The 16,953-nt window shown below is 32.5% G+C and overlaps 1 protein-coding gene across 1 annotated transcript in view; it reads left to right on the top strand.

The window, feature by feature from the left end:
* The first annotated feature begins 3,410 nt into the window (after positions 1 to 3,410).
* TMPRSS15 (transmembrane serine protease 15) overlaps positions 3,411 to 16,953 on the top strand; it is a 136,134-nt gene continuing 122,591 nt past the window's right edge. The window contains exons 1-4 of the mRNA XM_059922230.1: positions 3,411 to 3,555; positions 6,465 to 6,595; positions 6,866 to 6,933; positions 12,739 to 12,890. Coding sequence (XP_059778213.1) covers positions 3,411 to 3,555; positions 6,465 to 6,595; positions 6,866 to 6,933; positions 12,739 to 12,890 — 496 coding nt within the window. The remainder of the gene's footprint in view (positions 3,556 to 6,464; positions 6,596 to 6,865; positions 6,934 to 12,738; positions 12,891 to 16,953) is intronic.

Raw genomic sequence — 16,953 nt, 5'->3', positions numbered from 1 at the left:
CTTAACCCTCTGGCACTTATGCTTCAATAATATTAACAAGAGCTTATACACTCTTAATTTTCTTAGTTTCCAATTCTTATCCTTTCATTCATTATAGGCTAAAATAATTATAATCTCCCCTAGGAGTCTCCAAAAGTTCAATATTGGCTCTACCTACTCCATTTTTCACTATCGTCAAGTATCTTCCTACTTCATTATTCACTTAACTGGAATGTGTCATTCCCATCACTGAACTGGCCACGATTTTGATTTCCTCACTGAAAGCTTCATTAAGAGCATTAATGATGCTGACCTATCCAGAGCTACATATTCTCTTCATTGAGCATACCAGATATTTGTTCTTATTTGTTTCTACTTCATCTAGATCATTTTAACTTATATGGTTAAGTTTTTAAATATATGTTTAAAATAAATATTTTACTCTCCTATAAATATTCAATGACTGACTTAAGGGCGGTGGTTCTGTGACTTCCACATTTCTCAAAGTAGAAAGTTCTATGCATAAAGATTTTAAAAATTTAGTTGTTATTTAATAAAGACGAACTAATATCACAGAGACATCAATCACATGCTTTCCCTTTCACTTTATATGTGTATATATATATATATATATATATATATATATATATATAAAGTGAAGAATATATATATATAATAGAAGAATGCAGAAAACTATTAACCCATATGTCTTAATCATCTAACTCTGTCAAGTTAACATGGTTCACTAATTTATTTCAAAAATTTTAAGAGAACTAACACAATTCAAATACAATTGAAGTCCTCTTGGTTGGTATTCCACTCCCATACTATCCAATCCCATCCCTACCTAGAAGTAATCATGATACTGAAGCTTTTATTTACCATTCCCATGTAAACTTTTATTACATATAACTGCATTACTAAACAAATTATTTTCTGTTTTGACTTTAAATAGTGTAACACTGCATATATTCTTCTGCAACTTGTTTCTTGTTTTTTATTGAAATATAATTGACTTACAATATTATGTTCGTTTCAGGTGTACAACACAGTAGTTGATTTCCAGTCTCATAGTACTGTGGTCAGAAAAGATGCTTGATATGATTTCAATCTTCTTAAATTTAATGAGACTTGTTTTGTGGTCTAGCATGTGATCTATCCTGAGGAATGTTCCATGTCACTTGAAAAGAATGTGTATTCTGCTGCTTTTGGACAGAATGCTCTATTTATCTATCTATCTATCTATCATCTATCTATCTATCTATCTATCTATCAACTATCTGATGATGGGCAGGGCCAGATCCTGGGGTATAGCTTGCTTCTTTGTGTAAAAGTTTGTTTATTATTTCCAAGCTGGTACATAGAGCTCCAGTTCATACACTTTTAACTTGTGTATAATATTTTATTATTTAAAAAGTACAATTCATTTTCCTATTGATGGACACAAGTTTTCTCTCTATTTTGTGGGGCATAAAATAATGTTGTAATGAATATCATCTCATTTCCTGCAAGTGTTAGAGTTTCTCTAGGATGTATAGTAGTAGACTAATTCAGGGGTCAAATTGTATATGCATATTTAGTTTTGATAGATATTACCAAATTGCTCTTCTATATGATTATTTGAATTTTCTTTCTCACAAGCGATGAATGCCACTGCTTAGTAATGCTAAGGATGTTAATTGTTGCTAGTATATTTGAGGTCAGTAATATTTCATTTTTTATTTTAATTGGAATTCCATACTTACTACTGAAGTTGACCATCTACTAAAAGTGAGAACCTATAGAAATTTGTGTGATGGTGTTTTATTTCTTTACTGTTTGCTTGGGTTTGTGTTTTCGTTAATTGCCTGCTCTTTGTCTTTTATGTGCTAATTAGTAGAAATTCTCCATGAATATGGAAAATGTTTTTCAATTGTAAACTATAAGGGTACTTCCCACATAGGCTCTCTTCATCTCTGCAAGCTGAGGGCAGCTTTTCATGAATGTTCTACACACACACAGGGTAAGCTGAAAGTAGGAGAGTTAAAGCCCCATAAGCTACTCTGTACCAGTGAGCAAGGCTATTTGGTTAATAAACATCCCTGCTTCCTTGCCCATTAATTGGGGTAATCCTGAGGACTTTTCTCTCTGTCTCACGCAGTCCCCAGCAGGATTATGTTCCTAAGCCTATCGTAGTTTCCGGCTTGATTGCATACTTTTATTGGCTTTATTTTCCCCACTTTTCACTTCCCAACTCATTTCATGGACTTTCCATGGATTACCTTCCAAAGAAATACCCCTGACCTAGTACTTCCTTATCTCTGGCCAGTTTTACTTGCCAGAACAAGAGGTAAATTGGTTTACTTCAGAACAGGTTTGGTTTTATTTATTAATTTTTAATTCTAAAATCATTGTTATTCAAAGTGTGGAAGTTCCCATGATAAACTGTACTTTAATTATCAGAGAACAGTCCTGGTTTTCCCATAACCACAGTTATGAGTGTGGAATTCTCATGTCCTCTTGTTATTATTGGCATGTTTAAAAAGATTAAGTCCTGGGCAAGTGAGTAATGTCTTCCCCACCCAGAATACTTTCTTAAAATAGACAAAAAAGTGCTTAGTTCCTCTCACAGCTGCTACTCCTGTTCATTGATAACTACATGAGGCCATAAAAAATGGGCATATGAAGCCTTGTTTCAGTGGACTTTCCTTTAGGTTAGATCGATACTCCCTTACACTGCACAACTTCACATGGGTGACATAATGAAGATTACAAAATTTGTGATTGTTTTAATAAGAAATATATATATATGTATACAGAGATACAGAAAAAGAGAGAGAAAGTGGGATAGAGGGAGGGTGGGAAGAGAGATGTAAGTATTAATATATATGTTAGGCTTTATGTATATATATATATATATACACATACACACACATATGTGCTTAAAATTTATCTTTAGAATGTCTACACCTACATAAAACAGGAAAAAATGTCTTAATAATGACTTGAGTCAGAGGGTGGAAGGTTGATCTGTTAGGGACTCTTTACAAATATCATGTGCATGTGCCCAATGATTAATTTGACTACCATGAATTTCATATTTCTTCTACCAGTTCTCAAAATGATAAAGTATCATTTTTGTTTACAACATGCAGTTAATATCATTCACACTGACAATTGGCCTGTTCAGGTGATTAACATTTACAACTCTAAGCTTCTCTGTACTCACTAATATCTTCTTAAACATTAACTGCACTTTTAAAGCTACTTAATGTATAGAGACATAATGTTGCCAAAGGGACATACACAACTCATTTACACTGACTAGTCAGACTAGTATAGACTTGTTTGACAATCCTTCTTGGAAAACTTGAGAGCTTGTGCTCTTCAGTTGGTGCAAGCTTCTATGTTCTCTCAGAGCCCTTAGAGTAGCAAACCTTCAAAAACCAAAGATGGTCTCAAAGCAAAGTGTACCCTCAAGGCGCCATTCTCTCAGCACCTATGAAGTCATGTTCGCAGCTCTCTTTGCCATATTGGTGGTGCTCTGTGCTGGATTAATTGCAGTGGCCTGGCTGTCAATCAAGGGATCAGAAAGAGGTAAGTCACATAGACTTGGCTACAGAAAAGTGCTCTCAGATGAATGTATACACTTCAATCTCCAGAATCCTGCCAGCATATTGTATGCATTGCTGTGCTTTCATGGCAAGGTATTTATATTGCATCCAGATGCATCACCGTAGTTTACGTCAAAGAATTTTTTTTTAACATGGTATATAATTTGGATTTTAATTCAGAATTCAAACATGAGACTAAGTTTTTAAAACAAAAAATGATGATGTTCTCAGTTCCAACATATAACAAAGTAGGTTCATAGCCTGTGGGTCTGTTCTGATAGAATTTAAGTCATAAACCTATTCAAACATTGTTGACCATAGAAGCAGATAAATAGACCAAGTTAAAGAAAAAATATTGTTTATTTCTAGAGAATTATATCTTTATTCTCTTATTAGTACAACAATTTGAATTGCAACAGTATAAGGCAACTTGAATGTAATTGTGGATTTATAAAGAGCTCAAGTTGCCTGAGTAGCAATTTGTGATTGACAGAAAAAAAAAAAAAAAAAAGGTAATTCTTATTTAGAGCTAAATTACCTGTACCAACTGCTTTTAAAAGATCTCCAATTGTATTATCTTGTTACAACAAACCTATGAGTTAGTTGTTATTGTTACCCTCATTTTATAGGTGAAAAATCAGAGACAGAGAATTTAGGTAACTTGCTTAAATTTGCAACATTGCCAGGTGGTGCAAACTAGACAGTCCAACTTTAGAACTTGTGTTCTTCTTTACCATTTATTCATTTCTAAGATAATTTTTAAAAAATGGCAGCATAGCAGAAACTTGAGTATTGGATTTATTTTTTCTGAGAACATTTTCACATTTTTAAAAAAATGATGAATTATATATAGGCATATTAATTCCTTCTGAAAACCCTCAGGGCAAAACCTTTTATATGTGAATGATTTTGGTTTTACCAAGAAAATAAAATGCTCAACCTTTGAGTTAGTTCTTTTCCCTTAGTAAATAAGTAAATTAAAATGTAATAAATATGATTTATAGTTTTATAAAATAATTCCAATATAATTTCTGGTTTATTTAACTACTATAGCTACATACAGGAATATATTTTAAAGAGAAAGAAGGCTTGTGATATTTTATATAATTATAAGAACAATTTAATAAATTAGAGAAATTCACTGAGACTTTTAGAAAAGAGGCTGCTTTGGTCTTACTTAAATGCTGTGAATAACTTCAAGAATATGTAATTATTTGGAAGTCTATTGGAAGCCTTGAGGCTCAATAAAAATACAAAAGTTAGCTATTTTACCAGAAAAATAAAAAATAAATAGTTATAAATGTTAATATGATTTAATTGTGAACAACTGAATATAAGAAGGGATTTGAGATAAGTCAATAATAGAACGCTAGAGGATATGACATACTACTTTCAGTACATACTTTTACATTAACATACTTTTAACACTTTTTATTGGAAACCATAGTAGACTTTTAAAAAGTTGCAAAAATTGTAGACATTCATCCAGCTTCCCCTAATGTCAATATCTAGTACACACATAGTACAGTTGTCACAACCAAGAAATTAACATTGTTACAATGTTATTAACTGAACCAAACACTTTATTCAACTTTCACCAGTTTTTCCACTAATGTCTTTACCTGTTCAGGATCCAGTGCAGATTCCAACACTGGGTTTAGTTATCATGTTTCCTTAGTTTCCTCCAATCCATGACAGTTCCTCAGTCTTTCCTGGCCTTTCACTTTTAGATATGCAAATCTAAATGTTATTTTGAATGTTTAAAAAACAAATGAAATAGTATTAATAATATGTTACATCAATTATGCAATGATAACTGTGTAGACGAAGTGCAAGTTTATTGTTTAAAGTGTTAATTCTAAAGTTCCTTCTGGACTAGGAGATTTGTGTCAATATATGACAGATCTTCAGTTCTGAAGTCAGTCAATCTTTTGTCTAAATTCCACATCTGTCACTCTTATCTTAGTGAATCTAAGCCCAAATTTTCTTAGTGAATCTAAGCCCAAATTTCCCCATCTGGGAAAAGAAGAAATAACATCTTCTCATACCAGGTCAATGCATCATTATTATTACATTTACTAATGATTTCATCATTGTGTGAGTTTCACCTGAAGCAATTCATTTTAAATATAAATATATATGCAAAGAAAATAATCTCATAATGGGATTGTACTGGCCTTAGTGGCACATTTTATTTCCCGTGTTTGTATTCAGTTTGTTAGCTTTTTTCTTATATTTTTTCATATTGAGATAATAAATTTTCTGCAGCATTCTCAATAACTTCTCCAATAATGACAGTCTCCATCTAATGGCAAAAGGTCATACATGCCAATTTTATAATTATTAGAATGAAAGAAGTAGTTTCAAAGCTATGTTCCAAATTAATACGCACACTGAAATCTTCACAGCAATCCACATGCAGAAAATGAGCAGTGTCCCTTGACGTTAGGTGTTCAAGAAGTATCTGAAAGCAACTACAAAACTTTTAATGGTCCATTTCTCACTATGTTTCCCTGAATCAGTTCCCATAATTGGTGGAAGTTGATCATCCCTGTATCTTCCAATAGGAATCTCAATGACAAACAAACAAAAACCAAGCAAAACTTGGCAGCTTGGAGAGTTGGTTAGACTTCAAAGAAAAGAAAAAAAATAATGGGATAGAGAAGAAGTTTAATTTTCAATCTTTTAAAACAACTAGATAGCTAAAAACATAAGTTAAAAAATAAGAAACAGCTGATGATGAAACACGAAGACTGCAAAGAAAAAAAACAAGAACTCCAGGGCCAACACATTAAGCAAGAACTTTACTTCTATGTCTTAACCAGAATGTGCATATTTTCTCTTATTCATCATTCACATTTTCAGCATTTTGTTTCTTATTAATTCATCTAGGTGCAGCATTTGGAAAAAGTCATGAAGCCAGAGGGACATTGACAATAACATCCGGAGTTACATATAATCCTAATTTGCAAGACAAACTCTCAGTGGATTTCAAAGTTCTTGCTTTTGACATTCAGCAAATGGTAGGAGACCTTCTCTCCTCAACTAGTTTAAAATTTCATAACATAGTTTCTCTAACCACTTGCCAAAAGATACATAGATCTTGTTCTCTTTGAAAAAAATTAGTCAATAAATGTAATATGCTCAGGATACTTAAATGTATGAGACCCATCATCACAGAGAAGGAAATCACCCCAATACAGTTCTAAGTAGAATATAAAGATTACTTTGTTTAAAATTTTAAACAAAATCTAAAATTTAATATGCCTTTTCTTATCCTTTTCTTTTTTTAGATAGATGATATCTTTCAATCAAGTAATCTGAAAAATGAATATAAAAACTCAAGAGTTTTACAATTTGAGTAAGTATAGCTCAAAATTTTTCTATAGATAGAAAGCACAGGATCACAAAATAGTGATCTTTTTGCTAATATTTGTAAAAGAGTGTTACTATTTTTAGGAGAAAATGGAACATTTTAAATTTTCAACATTTTCCAGGAGGATTGAGAAAAGTGGCATAGTATAAACTTTTATATTTGTAACAAATAATAATAATAATGCTAGATAATTTATCTCATATTAACATGTTTCTCTCTCCTAAGTGCAAAATCATTCAGAGACACATGGAGAAGGCTGAGGTTGACTGTATGCAGATGCCTAGGAGTCTTGACATTTAACTTATATCAAACAGAAGCCATAGAGTACTCCAGGATATTGGAGAATGCAGAGAACCTCACTTTATAGAAAGACTAATCTCCTGTCTCAGATCAGACACAATTGAACCTGAAAGCCTGGCACCAAAGATGCTTGGTACATGGTCTTCACAGAAGTCCTGACATTAGTAAAAGAGTCCTTAGTTCTCAATGACCAAACAGAGGTAGGGAGGTCAAGTCAAAGGAAAAGAGATTATGTTTAGAAAAACAATGACAGAATTAGTTAATGGGCAGAAGGAAACTTTAGGCCTTGCCATTTCTTATTGGAACAAAACGTATCCACTTAGTGGAAGCCATCACAAAAAAAAGCACAAAGCTTCATTTTATATCAAAAAAAAAAAAAAATTAGAACTCTGTTTCTTTCTTTCTCACCTACTTATCTATCTATATTTATCATTCTTTATCCCACTGCATATTCATGAGATCTTAGTCTCAGTAGCCAGTCAACCCTACCTCCATCTACTGTCTTCATTCCTATCCACAACACAGAGGCTTCAACTCCTGTTTTCCAGGGCTTATGATCTCTGATAGCCTCTTTCATGCCTAATTTCAGGGCTATAAGGACACAGGTGGACTCTCAGGAAAGGTTATTATTATTTTTTTTTGTTTGTGTGTTTTCCTCGAAGTGCTGTTTTAAAATATTTATTCAGTATTTATTCTGTGAAGGTAAAACCATGCATGAAAGATTTTATTTCACTTTATTTCTCTGCTCTGGAATGAGTGGAACCAATTTCTCTTTTCCAGTTTTGGAGATGATTGAATGTGGAGATCTGCATTAAATCTTCAACTCAAATTTAGTTCTTAAAGGTTTTAGAACTAAAACCTTGCTTAAGGAGAGGTAACCCCGGTCCTTCCTCACCTTCCTCAGGCTCTAACCAGTGAAATCCACGCAAAGCACGGTATCTAGTGCAGAGTTTATTAGGATAGTTTTGTTAATGGAACTCTTGTCTTCTCTTGTTTACAACATGCTGGATAACTTTGTTTTTACTAGATTGGGAAAATTTGCTGAATATAGACTTTTATATAAGGTCTGGTGGTTTATCAAAACCCGAGCATTTTCTTTGATATTTACTAAGTAAACTTATGTTTCTCTAGATAGTAAAATCACTATATGTGAAACTGTAAATTATTTGAGCTAAGGAATTATTTCTTTCCCTTCCTTTAAACTACCTAGGAGACTAATATAGTGCCTAAACCTTGACACATATTTTATAACAATTCTCAAGTAATATACTTCATCAGTGTACAGAGGCTTTCACCTCGTTGTAGCTGAATTACTTTTAAATCAGAAGTGAGTTTTTAAAAGATGCAATGCAAAGGAATTTCATGAAAATGTCTGTAAGATAAATTACAGGTAGGTACTTTGGGAGACTGAGAAGAAAAGGATGAGAAAAGAAATTCAGAAGCAGGAAAGAAAGTAACAAGCAAACGTTTAGGTTTACTTTAAATAATCACATTTAAAATGGCATATTCCACTTATAGAAAAAATTGACAGACTCCTAATTACCTTTATAAATTATTTTCACCTTAAACTCTGGTTGATAAAATCAAGACACAGAAATAACTGACTTCTCAACTAACTAACAATAGCCAAACCAACTGTGAAAAATACATCTAAAAATCCTTTAAAATGCCTATTTCCTTTTTTGTTACTGATTTTACTGAAATACACACCCCATGCATGTGTACATGGTCAAGTTATAGCACTCAGAATACTAAACTTAGTCATTAATCTACCTCTTCTTCCTTTTAAAAATATTATTTAATGTCAAATCTTGGTCCCCCTGCTAAGTTGTGTGTGTGTGTGTGTGTGTGTGTGTGTGTGTGTGTATAGAGCCACTCTACAGGACAAGCAAATGGTTTACCCTCATCTGGGAACACTTTCTATTCTGCTTTGTGGAAAGCGCTTTGACTCAAAGAGAATTTAGGAGTTGATTCTTCTAATAAAGTGCTGTTTACACTTTATGGCAATATGAAGCTTATTTTGCCCTTTGAGCACAGATAAGTCATCAAGTTAGGAAAGACTTTTGTTTACTCAGCAACCCTAGAGGTTATCAGTGTCATTAAGGAAAATAAGAGATAAGAAACATTTGATTTATTGCACACAGGCTCTCTGTATAATGATAGGATTTATCTGTTAAAAAAAAAAAACAGACTCAGATATTCCACTGGAACAGTACTTTGAAATGAAAATGGCCATTGTTTCTTTTTTTTTCCTAAAGGAAGAATTCGCATTACCTTAATAAATAAATTCAATTTCACAGCAGTGATAGAGATCATTACTAAACTACTAACATAACAGCTTTAGCTTTCTTATTACATGAAACACAAATGTTTATTATGGTTTTCCTGATTTCTACTGTATATCTCTCTTATCTCAACATTCACTCTGAATAAGAAACAAATTTTAAAGAATACAACTGTATGTGGATATAGGATCTGTAACTCCTGTCCTTGCAAAGTATAAATTATTAAATGCAGTGTATAATTCACAACTAAGAAAACACATCTTTCATATGAAGATGTTTTATGCCTGAGGATGAACTTATCCAGTTACTTTCAATTCAGTGAAAGAAAATTCCAGATTTGTATGCTCTCTACCAAAATTACCTTACCTCTTTTACTCCCTAACTCAAATAAAATAAAAGCAAGTGGTCAGTCAAACTTAATATGTGAAAGTTACACAAAGAGAAAAATCTGATTTAATCAGAATTAAAGCTATGTGCTGTGCAACCAAGGAGGTAAAGATTAGAAATTGAAGACAGAGAAACTAATGGACTTTGTTCACTCTCACTTTATTTTTACCATATTTAACTCTGTCCATTTAAGAATTTTGGGGTTGAGGTTGGTTAAGGAGACAATGAAAAGGAGAAGGAAGAGATGGAGGATGAAGGAAAAGGAGAAGAAAAAGAAGAACAGGTGGCGGGGGAGGAGGAGGGAGAAAGGGAAAGGGACAAGAAGAGGGAAGCTTCTATCTCTCAAAGTGTGGCGGCAATAAAATATCCATCCTCCCCCCCCAATTCCAACTAGCTATTTTCTGCATCTTTTTAGATATAAAGTTCCGGTAACAATGCAAGATAATAAAAACCTAGATCTGCATCTAGGCAAATGTGTTGTATTGTCTTTCCTATTGACAAATAGTTCATAATGGTGTTGATAGCAGTGGTATGTGGGGTGGGGGATGGGAACTATATCAAAACACATCTGGGAAACAGAGGTTCTGGGTTTTATTCCTCTCTCTCTCTGATATTAATAAGCTGTATAACTCTAGGCAAGATTACCTATATTACTCTGAGTCTCATTCTCCCTATTTATAAAATTGCAATGTTGGCCAACATCAGATGCAAAAATAGAGTCATCTCCCTTTTCTTGAGCATCTGTTTAAATAAATATGGATGAGGCCTGAGAGTTGTATGCCGGTTAAGATTTTTTAAATTGCAATTAACAGAACACATGACTAAAAGTGCCTTAAACAACAAGTATTTACCATCTGACATCACAAGAAATCTGGAGGTTTCAGCAGAGGTTAATTCAGTGGAACAATGACGGAGACATAATCAAGAATTTAGGTGTTTTCATTGTTTTATTGTACTATCTTTAGCTTGTCAATCATAGCTTGACTCATGGTTCCAAGATAGATGTGACATTTCCAGCAATCATATGTAGACATAATAACATTCAACAAAGAAGGGTAATAGTCCGCTATGAACCTTTATTTGATTAAATATAGAGAAGTTTTCAAGAAGTTGCCGATAAGCATCCCCTCATGTTCCATTGACCAGGGCCTAGTCATATGCCCATGAATAAAACTATCATTGACATGAGGAATGGTTGGAGAAGCCATGAGAAAATGGAGAGTTATTCTCAAACAAAATTAGAGACCAGCCAGCATGGAAAAATTAACACGTGTGGAAGAATAGATAAAAACAGTGTCTGTGATGAAATCTATTTTTATCAAGGACAGCAGTGATTACATGTGTGGGTAAATTTGGGGAACCCGGATCTAAATAGTTACTAAGGAGCCTTGACATTTACAAGATTTGGATACTCTGATTTAATCAGATGATTGGAAAGTTAAACATTCTAACATTTTTAAATAATATGTTTAATAGAGGTGAAATGTGCAATTATTGATCAGAGTATCCTGTTCACATCAATCATGAAAAGCTAGCTACATAGAAAGGAATCACTTCTGCTAAACGATGAACCTGAATAGTAGCACAGAAACCAAAAAGGAATATCCTACCGAGAGGAAATGCTGATCTGCTATGATCTTTCAGGAACATTTTTATCCTGTATATAGTCTTGGAGGAAAAAAAAAATTTATTATAGGTTTTATCAAGACATATATACATACAGATACATAAAGAACTCTTCAGAAGTTGATGAAGTCCTTCAAGAAACTCATTAACTTAAAGATATCACAAGGATATGAATGTAAATGCCTAAATTTCAGAAGCAGCAAACATACCATGAAAAATTTGGTTCTCCTTAGTCTGCCTTTTAAGGGTCCAAGTAAACCCTGAGTACCCCCAGCTTACTGAGGGATACAGAATGAAGACCAGAGCTAGAGTTTGTTTCCCAAGCAGTTGTATCCTAAAAGCACAGTAGCAAAGTAGAAATGTAGACAGAAGAGCAAAAATCACTGTTGTATTTCTAGTGGGCCCAAAATTTATTCATTTTTATGATTCTTTAAACTGCAAACAAATCACCAGTGAAGAAAACTTTGAAAATGCATGTTTCAGAGAAAGAGATGAAGTAAAAGAGAAGATGACTTGGGTCATGTAATTGAACTCTAATGTTATGGTCAGAGACGAGTAGGCAAGATAATCCCAACCCTTGACCACGAGACAGAATATCCCACAAATTCCCAATAATCCACTTATTCTTGTCTTCTTTCTACCTTTCTAAATCAGGGCATATTTCATTTATTTTATATTAAGAATGGAGAAGAAAAAGTAGATATAAATTAGTTGCTATAAGCTTGCTATCAAGCCTTCATAAACTATATAGAAAATTTTTCTCTGAAATCAGTGAAACTACTTTAGACCTATTCCTACTTAGAAGTCATCTATGAAAAATTACAAATTCACATTCTTTATTTTTTCAAACAGTAAAATAAGAATAAATGTCATGATACCATGTGACGTGGTTTAATTTGACACAAGTATCTGTGGTTTAACCTAGGGAGTAGCGTGCTAATGTGGAACTCAGAAAAATCAGGTTCTAATTCTGGATATATCTTTGTGTTCTTGGAGAAACATTGTCTTTTAATTTCTCTTTCTTCCACCTGTGAAATAAAGATAATATGTGACATGACCTACTTTGTATAGGTGTAATAAGGATTAACAAGCGGATAACTGTGGAGAATTTCAAAGACATCTTACATAAACTGAACACAAATCATTTGAAGAAGGCTAACTTTTTTCTCTCATGTCATTTTTTGCTTTGCAGAAATGGCAGCATTATAGTCATATTTGACCTTCTCTTTGCCCAGTGGGTGTCAGATGAAAATGTAAAAGAAGAAATGATTCAAGGCATTGAAGCAAATAAATCCAGCCAACTGGTCACTTTCCATATTGATGTGAACAGCATTGATATTTCAGGTATCTGTGAACATTATTTGATTTCTTTGAATTGTTAAGCTATGAAATTAAAATTCTAGCTATGTACCAGGGGAGCAGTGAGATCACCCTGGACTTTAGAAAACTGTCTTATTGCCTGAGGTAACACATTTACATAAGACAAATAAAATATGGAGAAACTGTATTTGAAGAAAAATGTCAGTGAGAAAATGTTTGTAAAATATCAAACATCAAAAAGGTTCTGAAAATATTGGCATGCATAAATGTTTGTGGGTCTGATCACACTTTTGTCATTGGCCAAGCACACCCTGACTTTCCAGGAACCCTGCATTGGAAAGTGACACATTACTCTGTGATAGTCATATAGATATTATTAGATTACATAGTCAAGTGGCAAGTCCAATCTCTGACTGAGGACTTAAAAGAAGGAAAGGAAGTAAAAAGAGGGGATTATGAGTTTGATTCATCCCAGTTACTTATAAAAAATAAAACTTTATTTTAAAATGATAAACAATTTTAAGATAAAAATAAATCAAAGGGGAAGAGATATAGGGCATCAAAAATAATAGCAAGACAATAATGTCTATCAATGTTAGGCTATTCTAAATTTTCCATTTTAGTTATTTCCCATTCAATTTAATTCAACAAACACGTATACCGTATCCTATTTTGGTTGAAAACAATAGTAAGTTGCCAGGCCCATCCAGATCCACAATCTCTTATCTGTAAATCTTCAGGCTAAATATGTTTCAGAATTCAGAAATTTTTAGATGTTAGAAAGCTCATCAATATATAAATATCCACATCAACTGGAATAAAGGCAAACAGCCTATTGCCAGTTCAAATAGTTTTGCTTCAGAATGAGATGTCAGTATAGATTTGCTCTTAAAGGAAACATAAAAAAACATCCATTTTTAAAATTTTGTTATAGTAGATACAAAATTGCAGACCTCTAGCTGCTTTTCTTTACAGCATGGGTTCATCAAGCACAGTACTCTTTCACTAAGCCCCCTACTATATCCTGCCGTGCCTGTTCAGTGAGAAGACAGCTCAAGTTCTTAAGTGCCCCTTCTACTGATGGTTTGGTCCCCTCTGGCACAGCTGCTGGAGCAGAGACTGTTTTGGATTTTTGTCTGATTCAAATGAGCTGAAAACTACTACTATTATTAGCTACAACAGGTGGTTTTTCTATCAACACATTTACTCTTCATAAGAATCTTATTACACAGTATCTTTACTACCCCCATTTTACAGATGAGACAACTAACATACAGAAAATTTAGCTATTTCGAGGTGGATGGAGGATTCTGACCCACGTGGTCTTAGCCTAATATCTGCGCTCTTAACACTTATATTAGAGTTTCTTTGTAATAGTTTTGTCTTTAAACAATGTTGATTATTTTTCAATAGTCAATTTTCTTCTAGGAAGGTGGTATCTTGCTATCTTTATTTGAATAGGCATCAGTTTCTGGAGGTGTGCTGAGGCAAATGAATTGACAGGTGTGCTGAAACTTATTTTCATGACTCTCTACGGTGGGACTATTTGGGAGAGGGGAGTTTGTGGTTTTAAAATTTTTGTTTATTCAATAAAACCATATCCTTTGAATTAACTTAGAATAAGGATCATAAATGCAATAAACTATATCACAACATCAACTCAAGAATATGATCCAGAAGTTGAAGTTACATTTAACTTGTTGAACAATATTAAAACACATTTGTAAACATAATACGAAGCTTAATTTTAGGTATTTAAGTTTAATATTCACTTGCATCATGTGAATTTTCAAATTTATTACATTTTTAAATTGGTTAATAATTTCACAGATACCTTTGATTTTTATATAGTATACTGTCAAACCAAACATAATGAAAATTAAAATATTATCTTCTTTATGATAATATCTTATAAAACTTATTTTATCTTCTTCATCAATAATCTACCATATATCATTTATGAAACTGCTACAGATCTTTTAGAAAGAAGACAATGCAGTAATGAAGAAATAAAGTAATAAACAATCTAGTTAGTAGAAGAGGACATACCTCTTAACCCACTTACCATAAGTATTGTTTTGAATGAAAACAAATTAATTAGATCATAAGATATGCTTTGGTTTTCTTTATTTTTAAAGAAAAATAGTTGCCATTATATCTTTAAAAATATTAAACATGTTAATGGGTGAAAAAAATAACTAGTTTTTATCTTTTATGTGAAAAGCACTTTATACTTAAACGGTACTTAGTTCCCTGTAGATATTACCATGTGTAAGATTATTTTGGCATCCATTTGTTTCAGTGCAAAGCCATTGATTCTAGGTCTGACAAGATATGGTGTGTTACATTGTCCCTCTTAAATATAAATTATTCTATATAATTATGATGAAAAAATAGATATCTTTCTTAAATGGGTAAAATAAAGCAAATATTTTGCATAGGTAAATTTATAGAGAGAATACATAGAGATTCTGGAAATTCATCAAATGTACCACAATCAAATTATAATTAAATAAATAAATAGGAACATTCAGGATGAGAAAGGATGAAATGGAAACTCTGGTAGATCAGATGCCCTTTGAATGAATATTCAAACTGCACTCGATGTTTTGTAATATATTTATACTCTAAGCCCTAACTTCAAACTAACTTTACTTTATTCCAGCATCTTTGGAGATTTTCTCTACGATAAGTCCTGCAAAAACTTCAGGTCAGTACTTATGGCATTTCAAAATGTATAATTTGGTGACCATAAAACTTTATGACATTAGGCAAGGATTCAATTTTTTTCTGGCGGCTCTTTCTAAATGAGATATTTAGTCTTCATATCAAAATGTATAAAGCATACATTTGGTTAGGAATAACATAGTTCATAATATTGCAAAGTTCATAGTGCCTAGTTATATATACAAGGATATGCATTTCCGATTCCAACGCTTCTTTCATATTTTAAATTCTATATATGTATGTATGCATATATGATGTGTGAGAGTGTGTTTGTGTGCGCCTGTGTGTGATCTCAAAATATGGTTCTGATCATGCAGCCTGGGAAATGAAACCCTGACATCTGTAAGGTCACTATGAATGAGGGAAAGGAGTTTAAAATATAATGAAATGAAAACTTTCAAAATGTATCGTACTCTTTGGAAAGGACAATCTAAAGTTTAATGTTAACTTTGCTCTATTCCAGCAATTTCTCCACCCTATGTTTCTAACTACAATTGGTCACTACCTCTTCACTTTGTCTTATCAAGATCATACTGACTATCAAAAGAGTGCTTTCAGAAATTATCAATCATTTAAAAACTAACCTGAGTTATGTTAAAATGGAAAATCATTCTGTTGTAGAAAAATTATTCAAATTGAAGTCAAAAGATTTGAACACTAATCCTGTCTGTCAACTACCAGAATCACTGGGCATTTCACCTTCTGAAAATCTGCTTCCCATAAATTGTAAATAATAAAATTTTCTAAATATTTTAGAAGTCATCACAAGTATCAAATTCATATAAAAATGATTTTTAAAGTATAAGTTGTTATAAAACTATAACCATATTACTTTTAGTGTTATCCATAATCATGACCATTTTTATAATATTTGAAAAATCTATTTGTTTGAAGTATCTACTTGGACCAGGTACCATATTTTACAAACATTATCTCATTTAATTTTCAGAATGATTCTGTAGAGAGTAATATTTTTTCCACTTAAAATTACATAAGTAATAAAGAATGTGCCCAGAGTCACACAGCTATTAAATATCAAAGCCAGGAATTAAAAGGAATTCCTCTGGACTCCAAAGCCCATGGTTTAAGCATATCTCAAGCTCCTACTTCAAACAACAGCAGATTAATCTAGAACATTTTAGTCTACAGTCATTATGAAATTAATAAATTCTTATGTTTAGTTATTGATAATTGAAAACTACCATCTTCATTATTTAAAAAGTAAGCACATCTAAAAACCTCTGCTCTACAGCTCTAAAAATCAGTAAAAACATAAAAGATTTACTTTTAGCTCCAGATACAAATGATATATTCTTGTTAGTAAATGTTAATAATTCACAGTAATTTTTAAAACTCTCAA

This window comes from Balaenoptera ricei, chromosome 4 (genome assembly GCF_028023285.1).
Source record: "Balaenoptera ricei isolate mBalRic1 chromosome 4, mBalRic1.hap2, whole genome shotgun sequence".
NCBI lineage: Eukaryota > Metazoa > Chordata > Mammalia > Artiodactyla > Balaenopteridae > Balaenoptera > Balaenoptera ricei.
Note: the sequence above shows the minus strand (reverse complement) of the source record. Positions and strands in the feature narration are given on the sequence as shown.